The following is a 26,697-nucleotide window of genomic DNA, read 5'->3' on the forward strand; positions in this document are numbered from 1 at the left end:
GCCAGTGACTGCACATGAAAATTAGTCTCATTTATTACTCCTCATGTAAATTTGCACTATCCCTTTTAAATAAATAAATAAATAAATAATTAAGTAAATAAAAATATATAAACACAGGTGTGAAAAACAGATAAGAGAAACTTGCTTCTAGATTTCTTCTCTGTCAGCTTTGTGTCCCAAACAGATGTGTACGCCTCTTTCCCCCAGAACAGCCAATAGAATCACAGACTGAGAGTGACGACCAATCACAGCTCTGTATTTTTGATTACATTTTGACCAATGGCGGCGCAGTGCTGTGACGGTTACAGCGGCCAGAGATCACTGCAGTGCAGTAGCCAACCAGCAACCAGCTAGCCAACTTGTCTACTAACAGAGAAATATGGATGAAACGATGATACAAGTCAACGGGTAGGTTAAACATTATTTTATATATTTTATCTGCGCCACTCTGTCTTGTGTTTGCCGTTCGGTTGATGTGTTTTATAATTTCCCCCGCGCTGCCCAGCTTGCATACGCGGTGCTTACAAACCTGTAATAAACCAACTTAGCCAAACTTAGCTAGCTAGCTAACCAAGTCAGTGGCTTGTCAGTGGTAGTTTCACTATCAGGGCAGCTGGATAACTTAACTAACTGATCCAGGATCCCACGGAGTTTGACAGGCGGGGCTTTAACGGTCTGCCCCGGCTGAAGGAGCATCTGTGGGGCTGGCTGACATCGTAGCTAAAGCAGCTAATGTGGCAGGGACTGTTTAAATGTCCAAACCGCTGTGTGGCTATCTGTTGTTTGCTAGGTGTCAAAGCTAATTAGCTTTTCAGTCAGACTTGGCCAGTTCAGACACACACAGGAGACACAGGGCAGGACCAGACAGACAAGGGTCGGAGACAGAGATGGGGATGCTAATGCCTAACATTTACACATTAGCTTGGACGTTTGCGTTTATGTTTTGTTAACTCTGTAATGTTTAAACCACATTTAAGGTCAGAAATATATATATATATATATATATTGTCCCTAATAGCCGTGCAACTGCAGCTACAACGATTAGTTGTCATCTATTAAATTAATTGGCAACTATTTTGATAATGGATTAATCGGTTTGAATAATTTAAGAGAAAACATTTCTCAGATTCCAGCTTCTTGAATGGGAATATTTTCTGGTTTCTTCACTCCTCTATGACAATAAACTGAATATATTTTGCTTGTGGACAAAACAAGACAAATGAGGAAACCATCCTTGGCTTTGGGAAACACTGGCTTTTTGGCTGGTGGATGAAGGAGATCTACCAGCCACTTGCATATTTTACCAACATTTAGCTTGTGCCTGGTGCTAATTGTGCCAACTGTGTTTATTATTTTCTCTTTATTATTAGTTGTTTGGTCTATAAAATATCTGAAAAATGTTGTTCGGTGTTTCCCAAAGGCCAGGATGATGTCCTCAAATGTCTTGCTTTGTCCACAACACAAAGATATTGAGTTTTCTGTCATAGAGGAGGAAAGAAACCAGAAAATATTTACATTAAGAAGCTAGAATCAGATCATTTTTCTTTGTAAAATGACTCGAATCGATTAATTCATTATGAAAATAGTTGCAGATTAATTTAATAGTTAACAACTAATCGATTAATTGTTGCAGCTCTACTGTGTAATAGTAGCTGGATCCTGTTTTTTTTCTATTGTTGTGGTAGTTGATTAACACTTACAACTTTTGACAGACAGATTAATCGGCCGATATCTGGCATTTTGAGATAATCTGCATCAGCCATACCTACACTCACACGGCCGATATATATTGTCATAATTGATATCAGATTTAATCTTAAACCATTACTGGCAAGCTTTAAATATATATTGTTATACAGTAGGGTTGCACAATTAATTGAAATATTATTGATATGGTATATAAGTGCAATATCCAAATCCCAGAACCTGCAATGAAGGTCAACTGTGTGAAAAACAACATTATAATGATGTACTATAGAGCTTTTACCATATCAAGCAGCTATTATATTGTTATAAAAATTCCATCTAAAAGAACACATTTCAGGCTGAGATAACATGTATTTTAGATTGTACTTTGCATGGAATAATGGAGTTATACATGACTTTTCTTTGTTTTGATATCTGCATTATATATCGGCCATCAGCTGTCCTGCTCTCTAAATATCGGCATCAGCCATTGAACAAGCCGTATCGGTCCACCAGTACTTCTAACTGTCTTCAAACCTTATTTCTGTGTCTTACAGCCTCTTGTTTTCCTCTCTCTTGGTTTCTAGCTGTCAGACTGACCCCCTCTACACGGGCCCATAATCATGTCCACAGATGACAGTATATCTGAGGATGTGTCCAGCTCGGGGGCTTTGAGCCATTGCCATGTCAGTGCTGACGGGGATGGGGGTAAGGAGAGTGAGACCTCTTTGGTGTCCTCTGAGGGGACGTCAGCCTCGGGGCTGGCTGTCTCAGAGGGCAGACACACAACCTCCCAAACAACAGGAGGCACTGTGGAGAGCCGGCCCATGGACATCACACCAGCATGTAACAAGATCAGGTGCAGCAACTGTAAAATATACTGTATATGGAAAATAAAAACACAGTGGGCAGTGAAGCCATCTTCTCTTAGGGAGTTGAAAAGTTTTCCCACCGATAATTGGTGTTAAAATAAATTGTAAAAATGTTCCTGTGAAAGGTTGTTGTTGTAGATTTCTGATTTTCTCTACACTTTACTTTACATAAAATGTATTCAAATGTATGTGTTGATTTAAGTGTTCATTTCAAATCTGAAGAATCTTGGGAAATGCATTATGCTGTAGAGTGTCGAGTCTTGTCTAGGTGTATTTAAATATTAAAGTTAGGCTGAGAGATGCCACAAGAATGTCACTGCTCATCAATCTTTAGCACATGCAGGAGTTTTAATAGACAAACATCTTTTCTCTGCCATTATACCTTAATTTGATCATTGTTGATATCATTTTGTGGCATCAAGATTTAGTTATTTTTTATTTGTTTGTCATGGACAGCGCAAAAAAACATGATACCGATGAGTTGCATGGGTAGGATTTGTTGCCAAAGCCAAATTTGCGACCCCTGTCCCTGGTTAGGTTTTTCTGCTTAAAAGGTCATTACAAATTATTATTACTACGGGTACATTGGTTCATTCTGTGCAGCTATGTCCTGAAGTAATATTAAATCGTGGCCGGAGAACAATGTATATTATCAATATCTTGTACAGCAAGTAATTTGATATTATATGATTTTATTACAGGAGTCTGTGTCTGAGCACAGATGAAGCATTTGAACAAGGGAAGAGCCTTCCATTCATCAACCCAAGTTCCCTTGAGACCCTTAGGGCTTTGGTGCAGGAGATCCAGAGCAGTGGAGAGACAGACCCTGAGATCTGGAAGGATTGTGAGGTGGGGAAACATCACTGAGCGTGAAAGGCAGTTGTTATTGTACGATGCGCAGTTGGGGTTAGCTGCTGTGGCAGTTGTTCTTGTGCGCTGCATTTGGCAGCTGGCAGCCTCATTTCTGAGCTGTCACTTTTATTTTTTGTGCGGATCACACCTGACAGTAAGACAGAGAGACACACAAACACATACACATGGACACACACATACACAGACCCGAACACACCACACTCACTGCAGCTGATCTTTTCAGACACAGGATGTGATTTGCAGGAAAAAGACATCTGTGATGTTCTGCAACACAAAAACACTTAACTGGATAGTTCATCAGGCTGGAGGCCTTTTGCTTTACACACCGGGTGAACAAACACAATTTTATCTGATCAGTAAAATGTTCATATACTTCTTTAGAATTATTGTTCCTCTGTTTATCACTTGTCTCTCTCTGATAGGAATTTGAATCTAAATCACAGTGGTGCACAGTTGCTTCCCTTCACAAAGACACACATGAATATCTGCACACAAGCAATATGCAGGCAAATTCAGTTAAAGAAGTAGATAAAAAAAAAAAAGAAGCTAAATCAGAATCACTTTAATTAGCATTTAATTAGGTATCTATGCAGATACAAGGAATTTGACATTTGACATTGCTCTTAATGTACATACACAGTACAAGCATACAGTAAATAACCAGGACAACATGCTCAACAAAATAGACAGAAAGTACTATGTACAGATAAACATACATATAAACATATACAAAAATAATTTGTAGACAGTAAGAAAAATGTGCAATGGAGTAAAGTGCAAAGGATGCTGGACTAAATATTTTTGTGCAGGTATTTTTATGTACATGAGGTAGATAGATATGATCACCTCATTGTCACATACACTGCTCATTCACTCACTAAGTGTGTTTACATGCACTTAAGTAAATGTACAGAACCTGAATTTCCAGCTAGATTTCTCCTGGAGAAAAGGGGAATTCTTTACTATGTAAATGCAAAATAGTGAGGATACAGGCCACGCACGTGATTCAGCATGTTTGAATACATCTGCATGCACCGTCCATGCGGACCCTCTTGGATAAAAGGTGCGGATGATGATCTTCCCATCATGTGAACACTTGTTGTAGTGGAGAAGGTACAAATTAGTGTTAACAGCGTTTCTAATTGACTTTTTACATGTGAGATTTGTCTAAATAATCTAAATCTATTAACGCCTCTGAACTTCTGACTAAAAACTAAAGTTTATTCACTCACTATTCACTTTATTATTGTTTTATATATTTATTTTTATACCGTGTCAATTTAATATTTTAATATTTATATTAAATATAATATTTAATATAATATTTTATTCTTATTGTTATGCACCAAGTCACCAAAGCAAATTCCTTGTATGTGTCAACCTACTTGGCAATAACGCTGATCCTGTCCTCTCACACGCTGTCACCTCTCCACCCACACACACACACACACACACACAGTCATGAAGCAGCGTATTATAAAATATCCCCTCCAGACATTTAGTAACACACAAAAAACTCTGCTTTTGAATAATAATTTGTGTCTGATACGGGAGAAATCCAAATACTTAGTCAGGTTACTATAGTACCTGATTTCTCTGAGTAACCAGGTTTCTTGTGTTTATGTGAACATGATGACTCATGAGGTGAGCAGCCCTCTTTTGGCCTGTAGGTGGTAGGTCGTACTTTAGTTTAGGATCACCAGACGTTATATTTCCACTTTGCCTCTGCAGTATAATGATGAAAAGCCAGGTCAAAGGCAAATAGAGATTGTCAGTGTATATTGACAGTGATGAAAATGACCCTGGCTCTGCCCCAGCGGTGTTACCGTATTTTAGCATCTTGCTGTGAGTAATGATGGTATGTACATGACACTTTTTTTCTGCAACAGGGCCGATGGTTGCATCTGTTTCAGCTGGTTGAGAAGCAATACCAAGAGCAAATACTCGCTCAGCAAGAACAATACCAGTGCCAAATACAGGTCAGCCTGCATTTAGTCATATCTTATCACAGGAGCTGGGTTGAAATATTTGTTTATCCAGTGAAAGAATGATGTGATTTTTCCCCCAGTTGATTCAGGATGAAATTAAGGCCCTGGTTCAGCTCCAGAACCGCCAGGCCAGCGTCCAGCCACACACAGAGTTCTCTCCAACTGCGATGACCAAAACTACCACAAACACAAAGGACTATATTTTCCCTCTCCTCTCCAGTGATAGCACAGTCTCCAGAAATGTGACCAGTGACAATGACTTTCTGGCAGCCCCTGTCCATACCCCCTTTAGCTCTCCTTCGCCTCCGCTCCAGAGATCAGAGACCGCCAACCAGGGGGAGGAGCGGGCAACCACAGTGCTGAGCAGTGGGTACGGGACTCTGTCTGCTTGGGAGACAGGTCTGGAACATGTTGGGTCTCCGGGGGAAGATGAGGATCAAGGGAGGGAGAAACAAAACTGGCCCTCTAACCTCCAGGAAGATCCAGAAACAACTGTGATTGGGTGCCAGCAGGACTTTTCCAATGAGATGACTCTCGGATTGGAGGAACCTTATCCACCAGTCTACCAGCAGAGAACCTCTGGGTACGTCTGAGTAGTTTATCAGACACACTAACAACAGCTCCCTATGACAGGGGATCTGCAGGTCTTGAAAAGTTTTAAAAAGCATTGATTTCAGTTTCCTTCAAAGGCATCCTTCTTCAGGTCTTGAATATATTTTCTAAACTTGACCTGACCTTGGATGTAAAATGTGAACGTGGACATTAAATAAATTAGTTTTTTTTTTATTTGTTCATCCATCCAGCTTCTGCCGTTTTAGGTTCAGGTTGTGTTTAAAGATGTATTAAACGTATAATAACTACTAATAACTGATTTTTTTGGCCACTTTTGGACAGCCAAAATAAGTTTATATGTTGGACGTGTTAGCAATATATTGTCTATTTACTCATCCAGCAGTTACAGAGCAACATTATCATTCATTTGGAATCATGTTTGTGGCCACCTGATGAATGTTAGTCCAGTTTTCTCTCTCTTTTAGCTTTGTTTTTGGTCTCCACCAACTCCTGAGGGAAATATCTGGGTTTTTAGCTGCCAAATGCTCCACAGTGTTCACCAGCTACAGCTAGTCTCTTACTGTGTATGTCTGCTGTTTGCTGCTGAACAGGTAGTGGACAGTGTTTTTTTTTTTTTTACAGTTTTTCCTTTGAAAACAGCTTTCTGCTGCGGCTGAAAATAATTGAGAGTAAACCAAAACAGTAAAGTTGTAGACCGAACGGATAAACAGCGAGCTGAAACTCAGTATAATAATGCTCCATAAAGCTGAGGGGAGCCGCACAACCCCTTTCACATTGTCATTTGATACATTATTATCATGAAAATGTTGATTATAGCCACTTTAATGATATTATTATGAATTGTTGTTGGACACTGCTGGGAAGTACAATCATCATTTCATGCATCCTACTTTGCCTTTATGACCAAATTCTTTTTTCGTATTAGAAATATCTTTAAAGTCTTTAATTTTAACGCAGTGAGCCCTGCAGAAACCCAGAAGAGATTTAGACAACATTTAGTCTGAGAAAGGATATTTCTACTTACCCCGAGCTGTTCTGTTTGCAGCACCAGCCAGCCTTTGACCTCCTGGGCCCAGAGGCAGAAACTCAGGCCCAAGAAGAGCAAAGCAGGACAAGCTTCATCCCAAATCTCTGAGTACCTGGACCAGCCACGTAAAGAATCCCAAAAGCAAATCCCCCTGGAGAGCTCTGACTCCCAGGACCAGGTACAAACACTCACCAAGTGGTAACATCTGCTCCTTTAGGACAGATAACATTTTGCAGGGATAATAAAAAACGCTGCCTAATGTTTATCTCTGCCCTGCATCTGTAGTGGGGTTGTTTTTTGGGTGTATATTTGTTTTGTGGTTTCCCTAATTGCATTTCCTCTGCTGAGTCTAATCCACTCATCTCTATTGGGTTTCAGCAGCGACCGGCTGGGCCGTCATCCAGCTCTTTTCCCCTGAGGAGGAGTGACAGCCTGATGTCTGAGGCATCAGGTAACAATTCACTGACTCAGACAAAACACAGAACAGCAAGGCTTTGGCCAGTGTAAAGAAATCACTAACCATACGACTGTGATAAAATAAATAATACAGGATTTTACAGTTTTTATGACGAGTGAAGCCCTGTTGCAGTTACCACAAGTCACCGTAAGATGACACTGTTGTGCCACCTTTTTTTATTAGGAAATTTAATGACATCACATTTTCTTTTTTTAGTTATGCTTTATTAACAGTTCGTGAACCAACTTTAATGGGTGTCATCTGAGACCAAAATGATTTTATATTTTGAAATATATTTGTTGTAATCAATAAATCAAATGCTCTGACACAGAAATGAAAAGAATTCTGTAATTGTGGCTGTCGAAGGACTGTAATAACCCTGGGATATAATTTAATTTGATCTAAGGTGCTTTATCTAGTTAGTTTCTCCAACGTTGTCTACCCTAGCTTTAAGTCTGTATTTGTAAAGCAGCTTTCAAGTCTTCTGACCACTCAAAGCGCTTTACACTACATGTCACATTCAACCCATTCACTCTGATGGCAGTGGCTGCCATGCGAAGTGTCAACTGCACATCAGAAAGAAACTAATCACACACACCGATGCCCAAGGACACTTGCAGACTGGAGGAGCCGGGGATCGGGGATCAGGGGTGGATTTATCCACAGGTGGTGCTCTAGTGAGTTTTTGGGGCAGCAGGAACATATCAGTCAGTGCAGCAGTGAGGCTCACAACAATGGAGCTCCAAGGCTCAGAGGAAGGACATATATCAGGCCTTGATACACACACTATACTTGTTTTAACAATTGAAAAATGGGGTTTCGAATTTCGAATGGTGTTACGAATCACCAGACTTAATTTATCTATATTAGGGTGGCCATCACTGCCAGAAGTTTCCAAGAAGTGTGTGATTTTAAACAACTGTACAAATGATTGGATAAACTAAATGATCATGTCAAGTAGAAAAAAACAATTATATGACACTGCATATGCATATGACACTGGCTGCAACTATTGATGATTTTAGTACTCGAAGCTTCTATAGATTATTTCATCGATTCATTGATGCATTGTTTAAGAAGTACTTTTGCTTGGCAGTGGCAGCGGCAGCGGCGGCGGCGGCTCCCCCCACCGTGGGAACGGGATCAGCTGTGTACGTTGATAGATGATAGATATTTATTCGTCCTTTTGGAAATTCGTAGTGTGTCATACAGCAAACATCAGACCAGCAACATCAACAGACCAACAACCAGACAACTGCTTTACCAACACAAACATCACCCGAGTGCTGTACAAATTATAGTAAGGTGCAACTCCCTGACACCCAGGTAACTCCTGACTGTGACGTTGCAACCAAAACTCACGGCCCAACCAGGAGAACAACAAACGCACGTGTGTACATTTTCAGCTGAGGACTGCAGCTTACTTTGGCTTCAACTCAGCACTCAATCATGATTTCAGTTAATTGCGAAAGTTGCTGTTACTGTTACCTTGTCTGTGGTCCGCTGGCAGAACACCGGCTGCTTTCTGTCGTGCTGTTGCCGAGGTGACATAATTTTCGTTTTATGGTGGACGGACGGTAACATTACAGAGTTGTTGTTTTTTTTTATCTTGAAATAATCCCATACTTTGGACACTTTCTTCTTTGTCCCTCGCTTTTTTCTCTCTCTTCCACCACTTTGCACACAGCGGCAATATAATCACGTCGTGTTCACACAGCGTAAGCGCGATGTGCATCAGTAATAAATGTCTGTGCGAAACACTGTGCTATATAGTTACATGGATTAAACAAAGCCTCGATGCAAAGAATTAGTGTCAATGCATTTTAGTAATTGATTTAATCGATGAATCGTTACACTACATACTTCTCTGTGTCTTAGGCCTCACTTACTGGCGTCTGAATGAGAGTGAACTGTATCACCCCCTACCGGACAGCTACGACAGTGGCGCTTACCTCCTTCTGCAAGAGGCATCCATGAGTCTTGTGAGTAACATCTGATTAACTACTAACCGACTGATCTGACTGAGGGGTGTGTTATGAGTAGTCCAACAATTGTGTGAATGTCCGATTAACATGTTATCAAGGCTTGAATTTTTTGAATTCAGCTGTCGATTCCTGATTCACTTCCCACATTTAGTTTGTGACGTGTTATAGAATAAAATACCTGTTGCCCACGTGTACACTTTTGTTTGAGGAGAGTAACTGATAATATTCAGAATCGACTGGCGTTTTGCATTAACTCTCCCCCTAAATGTTGTCTCTCAGGAGCCTCGGCTGTCTCTCAGAGAGATCTACCAGAACAAGCAAAGAACAGACTGTAAACGTTCAGACTGGGAAGGCTCTCTTACATCCAGTCCTTCATCACCACAGGTATGTCACATGTCTTCATTGATCAGTGAAGTTCTTTGCTGACCTCTAACCTGTACTTTGTGCTTTAGGTGTTGACCTTGGACCCAGCAGCTAACCAGCGGCAGTCAGATCGTACCTCTGGCTTCACCTCGCCCTCTCACTTCAGCAGCCCTTCGTTTGCCACGCAGCCCCACCTCTACCCCAGAGTAGGGACCCCTGTAACCCCTGACAGCATGGTGGACTGCAGTCCCAACCCTGGAGATACAGACTGTATCTCTGATACCTCCAGTGTTTCAGCTGCCGGACCTTCCCCTTCTAAAGTGTGGGGAAACACATCCCAGGCGGTCCTGTTTACCTCCCAGGATAAGACCCAGCCCTGCTCCCACACAGCCAGCCAGCAACGCAGAGCCAGTGCCCCCTTAGCCAGCGAGGAGGAAGGCAGTCACACACACACCAGCACCCTGAAGCCGTGTTCAGCCTCTGGTTCAACTCTGCGGCCTGCAGTCAGTCCACACGTGGAGAGAGCTTCATCGCTAGAGGATCCTGTTGTCCTTTCTCTGTGAGTGAGAGAACATACATCAGTTCAGATTTAGTTCACACGGGGATGCTCTTGCTGTATGTTTAAGGTACTGTGTGTAAGATTTGGCCAGAATTTTAGTCTAAAACATTAAAAAAAATTTACTTACACGATCATCAACATGTGAAGAAGGAACATCTCTGTGAATTGTGTTGCAGACATAGCTACTGAATTAAGTTAGCATGCTAACCAGCTAGCCCGGCCTGTCCTGTCTTGTTATACCACTTGTGTCTCAAGATGCGATTGTGAGTCATTGTAGCTTCCAGTCTGACCTCAGTCAACATGAGGGGGCAGGTACAACCACGAGCGACTCTAACAAGAAAACATACTGATAATCTACTTTAAACTATATATAGTATATATGACGTAAATGATCCGATGCCCACTAGTTCAGGAAGACATAAAAATCTTTATCCATGATGTTATTATAAACACTACATGTGATTAGAGAAGAGCAGAGGAGCAGAATCGCTTAGACAGTAGCTCGGCTAAAGGGGAAGAGGAAGTGAAATGCTGCCTCATTTTTCCTTGGAGCATATGGCCAGAAATTACACATTGTAGCTTTTTAAAGAAACTTCTTTACAGCAACACAAGGAAGAAATAAAATCCAAAACTTAAAAACATAAAATGAGACAAAATCGTGATTAAAACATTTACAAAAAATAGTGAACACCATAAAATAAAACATGAATTTTTTGTTTTGATTTAAAAGAATATACTGACTTTACTTGCATGACTTTATTGCTCTTAAAGTGACGTGTTTTCGGCAAACAGCTGTTAAAAACCTACTAAACACGACCTGACCTCAGCAGCAAACAGCAGACAGACACAGTTAAAGACTAGACGGTGAACATAGTGGAGCATTTAGCAGCTACAGAGTCAGGAGTTTGTGGAGACCAAAAACAGAGCTAAAATAAAGTGAATAATGAACTTACATTACATCAGGTGGCCACAAACATGACTACAAATAAAGGATCATGTTGCTCTGTAACTACTGGATGTGGGAATAAACAACAAGTTTGTCATATCTACTTAAAAGATGATGATATTTCAGTGAGCCTCCAAAAAATCATTTGCAGGCTTAAACTGTCGGTAACCAGGGATTTGTGTGATGCTGTTGCTTCTCTTGGAATAAATAAAATCCAGTTAGTTGTCGAAATGACATACTGCTTCCTCTACTGTTTTCAGTTAAAAGTTGTAGTTCGCATCTTATTTACTGTCTTGTATGTAATGTCAGTTGCAGGTTACCTCACCAGCTTTTCATTCATCTTTCTTTTCTTTTTTCTCCTCAGACTAAGGCAGAACCTGAGAGAGAAGCACTCTCGACATGTGGCTGACCTGAAAGCATTTTATGAGTCTGAGATCCAAATCCTGCGAGACAAACTGAAGCTCCAAGATCTGCCCCAGGATTTAGAGAAGAGCAACCAGGCCCTCACAAAAAGGTGTGCATAACTTTGTATTTCCTGTACATTTTTTAAAAAAGTAGTCTGGAAAAGTATGGAATTCTGAAATGGAAAATGTGTGGGAACGCTGAATTATGTTTAAAATTGAAGGAGCAAATTTAAGAAAACTACAAGGGATTGACTAAGTTTTGAGGATCAAAATGATTTATCTTCAAGTTTTGAGTTGAAAATACACAAATAAAGTCCTGTAGGACTTCACATTTTTCTGCAGCATGATATAATATTTGAGTTTGGGTCCAATGCTGTTTTGTTTTCTAACTTTGTACTGTTGTGATTTTTGTTCATTCACAGGTGCAAGCACCTGGAGAAAGCGCTGGCCGAGGCCACCAGGCGTATTCAAGAACTAGAGGCAACAAACAGCTCGCTGGAGAAAAAACTGGTATCATTCTTAAAAATCCCTTCTCAAATTTACATTATTAGTCTAGTGATCAAAGTATTCTGTTATGTAAGTACTTTTTTCCTGCAAGGATGTGAGCCACTTCACGCGGTCAGTTAGTGATGATTTTGTAATTGTCAACAGTCCCTTACAAGGTATAAATGCCTTCAATTCAGTCCATAAAGGTCTTAAAAGTAATTAACTTTAGATTTCAGGCTTTACAGTGCTCAAAAAGTGTAGATGTTGCCTCGCTGTGGCCACATAAAACAAATCCTGCAGTTAACGTACCCCATGCTACATACCTTCCTGTATGCTTTGTTTCAGAAATGTTTCTTAAATGTTTTATTATTTGTTCAACGCCTCTTTCCTCAAATTACTTTTTAATATATTTAGCATATTAAAATTAGTTTTAAAGCATTATGTGACTTTCCATTGTTAGGCAGAATGGCCGGAGCGCTATGCTGTCGCGGGTGCTACTGTGAAGTCCTTGCAGCAGCGACTGGATGAAAGCAAACGCTCGGGCAAAGAGAAGGACGCCCTGGCAGCACGTTTGAAGAACCACGTACGGCAGCTGGAGGAGTCGGTGCAGAAAGTCTGCAAGGAGGCAGACGAGAAGGAGGCCAGAAGGGAGCGAGAGTACAAGATGCTGCAGGATGTGAGTCTGACTGGGGCTGTTAGAGAGTAGAGAGTATATAATTGATAAAACCTCTAAAGTTTCCCTTTTAATTTGAACCTTGTTACTATCATTATTTTGTTTTTTTTTTATACTAAATCATTTTCCCAAGTAATGTGATGATGATGTACTCTACAGCAGAGTTGCGTTAGACTTTCGCGTCATAATCTATTATTAAACGTAATTTTAATCATTTTTTTAAATGATAATGAGACATATAGATTATTTAATACGATTTAATTTTCAAAAACAACACTTTAGAGGCCACTGGCTGATTAACGTCATCAGTATTACTTGCCTGTCCTTCACCCTCCACCACATCAATCCCTCATTTTTCACCTTGTTTACCAACCATATCACAATTATTGGGCTTTCTAAAGAAAATTAATGCTCAGCTGCCGTGACATTTTGCGATAGCTAAGCTTTGTAGCAACCCACAGCCTAGCAATCACATGGTCTACATGTGGTTACTGACAGTGTTGCATGTGAATTACCTTTAGTCTTAATCTTAATCTTAATTTTTAGGAGAAAATTCAGTTAATGCGATCCCTGCTCTAAAGAGTGGTCGCTTCCTGATCTCTGATTATTTTCTCTACCCGTCTAGCTGATGTCTTAAGGGGACCACAAATATATGTTTTTCTTTATCTGGGGGATTTATTTTGTAATTGGGGAGGAGTGTTCCTCCATTTAAGGATGCACCAGTCAGATCTGTTGGATCAATATCGGCTCTGATATTAACCTCATTAAGCAAAGCGGGCATAGGCCAGATGTGACTGATCCACATTACATTTAGTACATTATCTGCACTTTTCGTGCTGACGTTGTTTTGAAACACTGGACAAAGTAATTTGATTTAATTACATGGCTCTCAAAGTTTGATAAAGGAGAATGCAGCGCAGTCCTGTTTGTAAAAAGGTGATGTTACAGGAACAGCCTGAGAATGGTATCGGATCGGTGTCCTGTCCTGAGTTTAGGTTTCATATCAGGAGAGAAAAAATCAATTGGTTCGGTGCATCGCTTTTTCATTTCACGTAACTCTCTGTGAACACTAACGTTGATTGAGGTCTTTGTTTTGTTTCCTCAGCTGCTCGGAGAATATGACTCTCTGGTGAAGGAGCACGAGGGAATGAAGGTAATAAATATCCGACTGGTATTGATATATTGCATTTAGCTGGATTATTTGATTATCACTGAAACATGTTAGATCATTTTAACAGTGATAAACAAATTCAGTTTTCTTCACGACATGTTTTCATTCAGCCTCATTTTGTATCTGCAGAACAACCTGGTGTCAACAGAGAACAAGCTCGTCGATGCCAACGATCAGATATCAGACCTGAGGAGGTGAGTGGATTGATTGTAGACTGTCACACTAACACTAACAAGTAGGTTTAGGTATAGTATGAATTTTATAAATTCTTTTTCTTTCCGGCTTATGATTTCAGGTTCTTACCAACTAATTTTCATTTTGTGTTATTCTGGTAAATATCAAAGGAGTCAAATTTGTGTGAACTATACATTTCTGACACATCGCCGACGTCTGCCAGATATCTAACATGCCAAATATCTGGAAGAGTCGGCCGACTCGACATCTACATCCTGCCAATGAGAGCAGGCAGCTGGCAGAGCAGGCTGCTACTTTTTCACCGCAAAACACGTTTCGTTCCTCTTCAGTTCTCTGTAGCTCAGACAGTCCCTGCTACCTACGTGTGCTAATCCATTCTTTCACCCAGATTCTCACTAATTAACTTGGGTTGCAACTATTTTCTCGATTAATTGATCAGTCGTTAGGTCCAGAAAATTGTCAAAAATGCCGATCGTGTTTCCCAAAGCCTAAGGTGACGTCCTCAAACGTCTTCTTTTACCCACAACCCAAATATATTCAATTTACTGTCATAGAGGTGGAAAGAAACCAGAAAATATTGAATTTGGACATTTTTTCTTTAAAAAAAAGTATAACTCAATTCTCAAAATAGTTGCCAGTTAATTTAGTAGTTCACAACCAATCGACTAATCACTGCAGCTCTATAATTAACACGTTATATCTTGTATGTTTAATCTGTACAAAAACCAAAGTGTAAAAACAAGAGGTGTGTTATGGGGGATTATGTGCCGGACAATTTCTTGGCTGGGAGCAGTGACTTCCTGGAGTCTTCCCTGGTTTCATGGCAATCTCACGGAGACGACACAAGCCTGTCTTTATGCAAAGCTAAGCTAACCCCTTCCTTGCTCTGGCTTGATGTTTACCACATAGATGTGAGACTGGTATCGACCTTCTTCTAACTAATCGTTTTCAACATTGAGAGATTGAATAGTTATTAGAAATTAGTAAATAGAAATTCAAGAGTTGCATGTAAAAAGTTAATATTGTCGTTTTGAGTTTGCAAAGAGAGCTCATATCAGATACTGACATTATAGCTGCTTATTAGCTTCAGGCCCTTCACTGTCAAACGGCATCACACGTCATTGGCTGGCAATTTTGTAAAAGAGCTGCAGTGGAGGGTGGTAGACAGTAGGGAGATCGAGTGGAGCGGATTAATCGATGGAGCCTAATGATGGTCTCCGTGTTGTTGAAAATCGATAATAGCATTGGCTGATACGAAGCAGCAACTTTCCTTTGCAGTTTCAGCTCTGCCTGCAAATTGGCACCAATAGAGGCAGCGCATGGACTCCACATTGGTGAAGTCTGTCGAGTCGATTCAGCTATTTCAAGGACAGATAGCAAACTACAGCTTGCAGAACGTCAATGTGTGTGTCACAGGAGGACTTAAGCACTGAAACAAATTACCTGGATGGCAGCCAGGCGGAAGAGAAGATGGAGAGGTCCAGAGACCTGTAAGTGGACTCCTAAAAAGACAGAATAGGAAACCAGGAAAGAAGTTACTACAATGTACAAGCAAATCTATCCTAGGAACAAATTAAAAAGACAGATCGAGCTAGGACAACAAAAGAACTAAGACATAATCCAGAAAAGATGAATTAGGAAAGGCGGAGTGTCATGAGGATCCTTCCAGGCATGAGTCGATGTTAGACCTGTAAAATGGAAATGGGTGTAAAATGCAGTAAAATTGGTGAGAACATTGGGAGTTTCATGGTCTAATGGAGTCACACACACAGTAAGTGCAAAAACCTACAAGTGACAGACATTGAAGATGGTTACTAAGGCCTTTCAAACTAAAACAGGAATTTAGAGCCGGATCACGACAGCAAAGAGAATATATAATTAACAGGAGACAAAGTGTTGAGATAAAGGTCAGCTTTGGGTCGTATTACTTCTGTGTGTGGAGAGAAAGATTTTCAGTGAGACTAATTGTCTTATGAGCACAATAAGAAAAAATACCTTCAGGATACTTTGAGCCCAGATTGTATTTCTAGAAGTGATAAGATGTTTTATTTTAAACGCTTCTCTGTCAGACTAAACTGAACCTATAATGAAAAAGTATTACACTTTACAAGGACAAAGAAAAAACTTCTTCTACTGAAGAAGATAACTATGACCTGCATAATGGGGAATCCTCACACTTTTCTGCGCTATTTTTAAAATTGCACAAATGCCCATTAATATATAATTTAGTTGGATGAAAATTTAATAAAACATTGAACCTTGCTAACTCAAAATGATAAATGTTTATTTAACAGTTCTGACCGAATGAAATGATTTGATTTATTGATTGTTGTCAGGATGTAAATTGCCTCGCCCAGCTTTAAGTACTCAGTGTGACTAACAGACCAATTTCAGCATCTTATCTATGCTTCTTAAACCACAGTAAGCTGAATTAGGTTATCTTTGTGCCTACCCTTTTATAAAGTAAAATACAACTGAAAGTGTCTTTGTATCTTTAAATCTTGTGACCATGTGTGTTTCTGTCTGTCCTCCCTCAGAGTAATCTCCAAACTGGAGTCTCAGGTGAAGCAGCTGGAGCATGAGAACCAGGCCAGGACACGTTACACTTCCCACAGTAACACACAACCTTCTGGGGCTGGGTAAGCACTTACCGATAATCTGTCTCATGATGGTTTTTCCACAAATCAGCCAGGAAACAGTTCGTTCTCCGTCTACAAAGATGCTCTTTCAATTCAAATATTTCTGAAATTGCTGACTTTTAAAAACGATTGACAAATAGATATGACTGATTAAATATGACGGCAGACAAAGGATGCCTAAACTTAAATTTCCTCTTTACATGTCCTCAGACTTTTCCACCATCCTGACCTGCTGCTGTCTCCCAGTAAATGCAAAGCAGAGCCAGATGTCACCCGCAGGAAGTCACCTTGTCCTCCATCTGACCAGCAGAACAGTGGCAGAAAATCCCCATTCCATCAAACTAACCAATCAAGTATCCACAAGAAGTCACATTATCCCTTAAATGATCAGTCATCAGGAACTGGAAGCTCTGTGGATATGTGTTCAGCTGGCGGGAGCTGGAGGTAGGTTTTTAAACGATCGTGGGTATCTTCTCAACCAAACTTAGTGCAGATTTTAAGAGATTTACTGAGATCCTGTTCTGCAGGTGTGCATCTCCCCCAGAGTGTGAACAATCTCTGCCTCAGCCCAGACACCAGGAGCAGAGCGTTGGCCAGCGGGAGGCCGGTCGTAGAGATGGATCCTGCGCCCTGACGCCCATGATGAGGGCCCTGATAGAGCTAGAGGAGACCAAAGCGACAGAGAGTCGGGCCCCCTGTAAGAACAGCTCCACCACCCACAGTATGACTCACTCTCGCTCACCAGCCGTTACCATCCTGATTAATGCTCAAATTTAAATCTTGTGTCTCACCTTCTTTCCTCATACTTCTTACTCGAACATAATGAGGTCACACAACACTTAACAATACACTAATATTCATTAAAAAAAATCTTTGCATGGAGGTTTTGGGCCGCGTCCTGTGTTCATACGAGCACCCATATATTGGAGTAATGGCATGCTGAGCAGAGAAGTCACACTCGCTCTGTCTGTGTTGTTATCCCAGCCTTTCTGTGCTTAGTTTATACAGGTAGTCTGGCTACGTGTGCATGTTAGTGCACGTGAGTCCCTCCATGTGAAACTGCTCCATGTTTCTTTTCTCATCTAACGCGGTGAATTAAGGGTTTATTCACACCAAACCAGAGTTGGTCATTGTTGGAACATCGGAAAGACTAACAAAGATGCTTTTGATGAGTATTATTTTGTTTCTGTCTGGTTTGAATAATGTGTGTTTTACGATGATGTGGGAGGTAAAATTACTGTTTTTCTCAATGGAGTCTGGTGCGCCCTTTTGATTTGGTCTGAGATACTGGTGCTCTAGTGCGACATTTAGTGTCAGTGAATGTCCCGCAGAGTTCTTTTAAGACAGACTTGAAAATTGTGAAACTATCCTTTAAGTGTATGTTTTGGTCAGGAAAACCTGCTATTTGAGATAAAAATATTTTGAGACAAATTAAACGGAAGTTTTTGCATGACTATATGCCGTTATGAGTACTTTGAAAAAAATAAATATACAGGAGAGGAAACAGTCTGCATGCCATGGGGGTTGTTCCAAGAAGTAGGAGTGCTGTTAAAAAATGAGAACAATGGCTGCAATCAGTCTTAAAGTATTGTGATTGTGCACCCAATCAGGACGCTATTCTAGGTGCTCATAGTGGTAAATCACAGCAAAGCCTGAGATGTTCCTTAGTATAAACGAGGAAACAGCACCTTTAAAGAGAGACTGGCTATTTACAGAATGGTGAACGGTACCTCTTATAAACTAAAATGTTTTTAAAGTATAAAAAATGCCTATTGTCTCCCTGGACACAACACTCAGATTAAAAACAATAATACACTGGGCATGGAGATGTAAAGATTATATACTATTATAACTTTCATTATCAATTAATCCTCATTTTACTTTATTATTATTAATGAATGTCAGAATATATATAAATGTCGGAAAAGGGAGAATTCACATCCCAATTTCCTGAGGCTCAAAGTGATGCCTTAAAATGTCTTCTTTTATCTAACTACAGTCAAAAACAGCAGATTCTCACAATTAAGATGCTTGAACTCAGCTGATTATCAGAAGAGTTATTCTCTCCTCATTTATTTGCATCTCTCAATGGGCCATAAGTTCTGGTCTGGCATCTCATCAAACAACTTTTGGAATATTTGTAGCACTCTCATACATCTGTAAAAAAACAAAGACCCTCATAAATTTATTGCAATATTTGGTGCACATTCAACAGTAGATCCACACTACGATTTAGTGATTATGTCGGGGATCTGTCATTTCCAGCACTTTTATTGCTAAAGTCATTCATAAGTAGAGATTCTGACCTTTTTTTGAGAGCTAATAGTTTATATTTCAATGTATTGTTATTTTGTTTATATTTTATTTATTTCTCACTCGTAAATACTGTTTTAATTCCATTTTAGTTGACTCTTTGCTGTACACACACCTACGTATGTGTTTGACTGTAATATTCTGCCATGGTGCAGTAACGGGAAACAGAGGTTTGCAGGTGAAGCAGTCCAAAACAAAGCAAAGTAATCCAGAAACAAAAAGGTGAAAATCCATAAATCCAAAATAACGGTATTAGGGCTGTGTGATAGGACTAAAATCTCATATCCCAACATAGAACTTTTTTTGTAAATAAAACAGTAACGAATGATATTTCTCTGCGTCATAAAGGTGGGGTAAGCGATTCTGAAGAAATTCAATACCAATAAAAATACCATGATGTAGAATGAACACAGCAAGTAATGGAACCAATGTTTGTGTAGCAAACTGTCGCTACTTGCTGCTGCAAAGCTAACATGAAGCTAACATGAAAGGACGAGACGTCCCAGAGCAGCACATCAGCTCCAGGCAGCGATACTCACGATTGTTAATTGTCAACTAATCAGCTCTAAATCGTTTTGTTATTAAAAGGCCAATCAAACACCCTAATTACTGACAGCTTTGAATGAGTCTTGGTACACAGCACACACAACATCTTGGTCCTGATGCTGAATGTGATGCATGATGTTTTTGACCTCACTGTGTCTGTGGTTTCTCTCTGCAGGGGTCGGCAGTCAGAGGGCCACAGTCGGGTTTGTGGAGCGGAGACACAAAGAAGCGATTCAGGAGCGAGTCGGGCTTCAGGCAGACAGGGAGGCGGTCAAACCTGGAGGAGTCGCGGCCAGAGCTGAGCGAGGAGGAGCGAAAAGTCACAGTGGAGCAGAGAGAGCTGCCGCTCTGCTGAGAGCTCAGAGGAGTCTTTCTCCAGAGGGCCACAGATCCTCTTCACTGCCTCCGTCAGCACATCGAAACATGCCCACAACTACACCCAGTATGTCTTCCCAGGCTGTTCACGCACACCTCGCCACCAAGTCTTAATGTACACCACATCTGGCACAGTCACGGCTGTGTCGCAGTTTTCATTGTTTGCTGGAAACCAGAACGTCTGGTCTTCAACGGCCTCATTTAAAATACAGTTCAGTGTTATTTTGCATAAATACACATTTGCAGTTAAAGTCAAGCGCAACTGGACTTGGTTGAAGATACTGGAAGACGTTTCGTCCCTCATCCAAAGGACTTCTTCAGTTCTGACTGACTGGCAGGGAAACTCAGCTATTTAACCTCAGTGGGGTCGTTATCCCGGGTCATCGTTACCGCTGGTTCGTTAGTGTTCCTGGACTGAACGACCATCGTTGGTATCTTCACCTTTATTGGCATCAGGTAAAGATACCAACGATGGTCGTTCAGTCTTGGCCTCCGGTAGTCCTAACGTCTTCCAGTATCTTCAACCAAGTCCAGTTGCCCTTGACTTGAACCTTCGTTGGATTTGCAGTTCACTTAAATGTGGTAACAGTGCTTTTTGGCTGTACTCAAATATGACAACCTTTTGTAGCTTTAAACCTTCTCTGTCATCACCTATTTTAAATAGCTGCTCACATAAACTGTATCTTTGTTAATTTTGTCTGATGATTTTACCTGCAGCTCGGCAGCTTGGTAATAATGACTGCAGATCAGTGTAACAGAAACAGAGAAATATGTAAATTACATCAACTACATTGGCTCCATGGAAACTGTGTTTGTGATGAGAAACGCAGGAGGGGGCAGAGCGGAGGTTTAAAACGATTTTAAAGTCAGTTGCCAGTAGATAAAGGCTGTGTTCAAAACGGAAAGCCTCTCTACCGTAACAGACAGCTGCCTCAGAAGGCATAACTTTCAAGTGAAGGCAGCTCTGTTTACATTGGTTTTGAAAAGCCTTCTATGGCAGCACTTAGGGCAACGTGTGACGTCAGCACGCCGTCTTGCGTCTCTTCTAGCTGTCAGCTATTGAAAAGCCAAATGGCTAACAGACGCCTCAGAAGTCATACTGAACAAACTTGGTTGGTTACATTCACAGGCTAATACGATCAAAATCGAAGCTAGAAAAACGACTAAAAACGTTTAAAAATGTGTATTTGTGTACGAATTTGGCTTGTGTGTCCGCCATCTTGACCAGTTTTTTAAATTTAACGGCGGCCACATCCGCGCTGCATTATGGGTAATAGTCAGCATCAAGTCAGCATCGATGCTGCCTTCAAAACAGGCCGTTACGGGGGCAGTTTGAAGAGATCGTTCGAGCCGTTTCGAACAGCACTCGATGCCTCGCTGCCCTGTTAGACACCTTCTGAGACAGCCGTTTAGCCCGTTTCGAACACAGCCAAAGTTATTTTTATACATACCTGTATATATTTTTAAAATAATATATGTATTTGTGTGTAAAGATGGCGTGAGAGGCACCAGACACAAACCTTGTAGACACAAATACAGCGAATCGACTCCGGCAGCCGTGACGCAGCCGGATGCTGTGTTCATGTACCGTAACTCTACTTCTCTGTGAATGAATATGACGCCAGTATATGTGCTTTGCCTTGAGGTTGGCTTATTAAGGAGGTTTGAATATAAATACCTCTTTTTTTTACTTGACAAAACAGTGCTGTCAGTCACCCGTCTGTGATCTTCTTTTGTCTTTGTGAAAACACATTTTAGAGAGACAAAACAAATGAATTCAAACTTGAAGATTATTTCTAATTTTGCGGCTCACTAAAAACTCTCTGGAGAACGTAGGTTTTAATTAATTATGTATTGATGTATTAAAGTTTTAATTAGTGGTGTGTTGCTCTCTTCCATCCAGCAAAGAGAGAAACTTTACTCATGCCCATGTCTGCGAAGTCCAGTCCTAAACGCTGCCCTACTGAGAACTACTCCACTGCTTTTGGGCGCCCGATGCCAAGAGAGGAGCACCTGCTCAAAAGGTGAGCAACACACAACATCTCATCAGAAGCAAGACCACCAAGACATTTTGGACCAACCTCCAACCTAACTGTACATTTGTATTTTACGAAATCACAGAATATCACATTTTGGCTGTGTCAAAACCTTCTCTAGGCTGAGGCAAAAACTAACACGTAACTTCAAGCCGCGATTCAACCCAAAGTGCCCGGGACTTTTTAGATCTCTTTTCAAGGAACTAAAAGTTTCCTTCAGCCCACTGTTGTGTGCGTTTCCACCGTGGTCTAAAGACCTGCGGAGATTAGGCAAATTAACCAGCTGACGTAGGCTGTAGGCCGTACAAAGCGATGCACAGGCATCATTAAAGCAGCTTTTTTGTGTGGGAGTATAATGAAGAGACACACGATAAAGTTTGTTACACATTTAATAACAAACTGAATAAATACATCAAGTTCTTAAAATAACTCCAGCACAGAGAAAGCAGTACAGAAATAAAATTGAGACAGTTTGGAACGTTATTACAACATTTCCAGCCGACAAGAGCTGCAGATCATCTGAGGCACCACGTCTGTGTCGCCTGAGCGTCTGAGGAACCGGATGTTTAACGAGCTTTATTACCTGCTGTAATCAGCTGTTCCACTGGAGACCGACTTCGGTCTTCTGTGTAAAAACTTCCTGACTGATGAAAACTTCAAACAACAACTTCGGACCCAGTATTTAGCGTAACTCCATCACCTGTTCACTTTAAACACGCCGCTGCAGCTGGCTGCTATTTCAGAGCAATACATTTATTGCCGACGTTCGATCTCAGGCGGATATCGGCGGGACGTGTGTGTGTGCTGACTGTTGATTGTGATTTATTGGTAACCGTGGAAAAGAGTGGAGCAGTAGTAGAAAAACAGCCGATTTAAAGCCAGTAGCCTCTACTCGCCCATTCAGAAATTCACTGCAAGACAAGCCCCACCCCCCAAAAGTACCGGTACTTTTGGAAAGTACAACCCCCCGAGCAGGGACTTTTTGGGGGGTCAAATTTAGACCCTGGTCCCTTTTGGAGGAAACGCAGTGAGTTCCTCCAAAGGTTTCTAGTTCCAGGGTCTAGTTCCTTTGGTGGAAACGCAGCTTAATTTTGCTACTTCTTGCTGAACAACAGTCAGTGCAGCTTCTTGAATACGATTTTTATATAAATCTCAATCCAATGAACTTCAAAACAAAGTGGATATAAAGTCAAACTTTGCACCCGACGTTCTACATGACACTGGATAAAATGAATAACAAAAGACATTGTGTGCTGCCCCGCAGGTTTGATGAGCAAGTTGACCAGAGACGTCATTCATTCCACAACGGCAGTCCCAGGAAGAGACTCCAGTTTTCATCCACAGAAGATGGTGATATATTTTAATAATTTAATCTAGTAAAGAATTAAAGTTCTCAAATCAGGTCAGGGACACACTGGTGGACGTGTCACACTGGAGAATTGAACCATGTTGTAATATGTAATATTTTGCCCCCCTTGTGTATGTGGTGGAAAAAAAAGGTGTAACTAAAGGTGCACCTAACAAAGTGGCCTATGAAATCTGTGTTCCTCTCAGACCTCCCGCAGCCAGAGTCCTCCAGCAGCATGAACCCACCTGAGGGTCACTCCCAGCTGGGCTGGGAGGAGCAGGGGCCCTGTGGTGGATCTGACCTGCAGGGCTCGTACGAGGACTCGGCCCCTCTTCTCCTGGACAGACTCCACTCGCTGGCTGAGGCCGAGAAACTGTTTGACGAGCTGACGCAGGAGAAACTGCAGGTGAGCGCTGAAGGACGAACGCTCGCAGCTCATCACATCACACGGCGTCATTTCCACTTGTCAGCCAGGACGTTTTTTATTAACTCAGCAGAGGAGATGTACTGAAAGGGCTCTGTGTGGAACAGTTTAAAGAGCCTCGTATCTCTGACACACTGAACAGTACAACTCTAATCCCCACCCGACCTCTTATGTAACACGGGCTTCATTTGCTTTTATACCACTCCTAAATTACTTCTATTTTTAGGAAGTTCATATCCACATTCCCCCGCCTCCCCCTCCTTCTGTCCTGGTCACGTAGGGACACACACACACACACACACACACACACACACACACACACACACACAACTAATCTAACGAGTTCAGTCAAAGTGTTTCAGTCGGTCATGTGCCGGCTGTTTCATCAATATAATTGTTTTTGTTAATAAATGATTAACCTTTATTTGTTGTTGTGCAGATTGAGGCAGCTCTGAGCCGGATGCCTGGAGCAGGCGGCAGAGTGAGTCTGCAGACCAGGTTAGACGAGGTAAGACACCAGATATCGATTACGTATGCTCATATCATTTTCCCGTGTTTGTTTTTAAATTAGAGCTGAAGCATCATTTTTCAAGCAAACTGTTTCAGGCAAACTGTCACGTGTTCTGGCTTCTCACATGTGAATTTGTGCTGCTCTTCTTTTATTTTAGTTCATATTAAATTAAATATCTTTGGGTTTTTGGGTTAACAGTACAGCTGTAGCAACAACCCTGGATAAAATGTGATGAAATTTGGCTGCTTAGAAATACAAAGCTGGAACCTCCGGGTCTGTAAAGCGAAGCCAGCCTGCCAGCAGGGGGCGACTCCACTGTTTGGAGTCTGAGAAAATGAGGCTACTTCTCAGCTGATTTATTACCTCACTAAAGACTTTCCTAATGAGCTCGTGGTTTCAGTCGCTAGTTTCAAGTCTTCTTCAACACAGCATGATGTTCAATTAGTAAATTAAGGCTCCATTTAGAGGAAAATAGACGATAAAGCAGGGGAAGCTTTAGGGCACGGCTACCATAGCGACCTGTCAATCAGGGTAAAGGCAGCTGGGGATGGCATTAGTTTTGACCTGATGGTGGCGCCAAAGGAAAAGTCAGGGGATCCCCAAAGTCTTTAGATTTGTCCTCTGAGCACCAGGGACAATCCTTTGAATAGTTGATGAGATGTTTTCAGTCTGGATGGTGGATCGCTTAACGCAGCAGATCTTCAAATTTGAGGGGCTTGAACAAGAGAACGTTTAACATTTTTTGTTTGTTAAATTAATTAATCAGTGAATGAATGTTGTTGCCAGTTAATATCCTGCTCTGCGTCCCTCCCCAGGTGGCCTTAGAGAATCGTCTGGAGAGAGTGAACCGTGAGCTGGGATCCATCCGCATGACTCTGAAGAGATTCCACGTCCTCCGCTCCTCCGCCAACATATAGCAATGTCTGTCTTTTTACATCACAGTGTAGATGCTACGACTTGGCGTCTTGGTTTTACACACTGCACTGATTGTCTTTCAGTATTTTTCCCGTGCCATAAGCCCATCTGTACAGCAACTCCACAGCATCTTTTTTATACGTGTTACTTATTACTCGGGGATACTTTTTTATACGTCTGAAAGATATTACAATTTTTGGAGTATATTTTTAGTAAGACACAGATTTGTAAAGTCGTTTACTTTTTTAGTCACAGAAATATCAATATGATATGTTTTACTCGCCATATTCTGGTGTGGATTTTTAAATCAGCCGTGTGAATTACACAAAAATACATTCATCCACTTGGGAAATATCACTGCCATCTTTGTTCATGTGTTTATGGACATTTTATTTTTATTTTTCCATTTGACATGACTGAAAATGTATTTATTTGATATTTTTTGTACATTCTGGTGCATTTTACATTTTTTTTTTCTTTTTATAAATAGTTTTTAAATATTTGTTTTGGGCCAAATTGTCGAACTTGAAGGAAATATGTTGTTTACTTGAATCAAATCGCCTTTTTGTCTACGTTTACTTTCCATTACTACTTGTCACTTTTATTTGCATTATATTTCAAATCTGCTACACGACTGGACCCTCCGGATTTGAACCACTTGTAAAATCCAAACCAGCACACTTCTTCAGTAGACATTTTATCTCGCTGTCAAATCCTCGGTCGGTTGTTTTGTTTCTTCTTTAGCGATGCTTGTGCATGGAATTTACTTGCACTGCTTCCTTTTGTCATGCAGTTTTCCTTCCTAAACATGAACTTCACTGGAACTAAAATATTGTTATTGCACAATAAATTCAGCTTTTTTGATAACTAGAAGTTTTATGTCTTTATTATGACTGGTTTATCATTCTCATAGTAAAAACACAGTGCAGTGATGTCAGACACATAAATATAGATGAGTATGACTCCAAAAATGTAAATAATATAAATATAAAAGTCATCAGTATATAAATACAAGAAAGGTGTATTTTGAATTAAATATGAAATATTTACTCTTCTATATGATTAAAAGTGTGCACTATTCCCATAAAACACCTTGTCCTGAAAAAAGTTTGATCTATTTTTTTTTGTAAATGTATCAATTTATTAGGTACAGCCATACAATCACACAGTACATTTACTCAAGTACTGTCATTGTGAAGTACTTGTACTTTTGTTTTGTTACTTTCTGCTTCTACTTTACCATATTTCCATTTCCATTGGGAAATGTTATAGTTTTTACTCCACTACAGGTATGTGAGAACATTAGTTGCTGGTTACTTTGTGGATTTAGAT

At 40.7% G+C, this 26,697-nt stretch overlaps 1 protein-coding gene across 3 annotated transcripts; it reads left to right on the plus strand.

Annotated features, from left to right (window-relative positions):
• Positions 1-316: 316 nt before the first annotated feature.
• On the plus strand, positions 317-26,232 carry LOC123981951 (M-phase phosphoprotein 9). Of its 3 annotated transcripts, none has more exons than XM_046067230.1 (24): positions 317-408; positions 2,274-2,545; positions 3,260-3,407; positions 5,321-5,410; positions 5,500-6,002; positions 7,038-7,197; positions 7,398-7,470; positions 9,355-9,458; positions 9,741-9,845; positions 9,914-10,383; positions 11,694-11,843; positions 12,156-12,243; positions 12,680-12,895; positions 13,998-14,045; positions 14,193-14,257; positions 16,796-16,897; positions 17,108-17,341; positions 17,425-17,618; positions 19,932-20,198; positions 22,035-22,155; positions 23,432-23,517; positions 23,722-23,921; positions 24,379-24,447; positions 25,266-26,232. In XM_046067230.1, exons 2-24 carry the CDS (start codon positions 2,310-2,312, stop codon positions 25,365-25,367), a joined length of 3,831 nt encoding a protein of 1,276 aa, XP_045923186.1. In that variant the 5' UTR covers positions 317-408; positions 2,274-2,309; the 3' UTR covers positions 25,368-26,232. The 3 variants fall into 3 exon arrangements, with proteins under 3 accessions (XP_045923186.1, XP_045923188.1, XP_045923187.1); XM_046067232.1 differs by having other exon boundaries at positions 17,425-17,594; XM_046067231.1 differs by having other exon boundaries at positions 7,401-7,470.
• The last annotated feature ends 465 nt before the right edge of the window (positions 26,233-26,697 follow it).

This window comes from Micropterus dolomieu, linkage group LG13, assembly GCF_021292245.1.
Source record: "Micropterus dolomieu isolate WLL.071019.BEF.003 ecotype Adirondacks linkage group LG13, ASM2129224v1, whole genome shotgun sequence".
In the NCBI taxonomy this organism is placed as follows: domain Eukaryota; kingdom Metazoa; phylum Chordata; class Actinopteri; order Centrarchiformes; family Centrarchidae; genus Micropterus; species Micropterus dolomieu.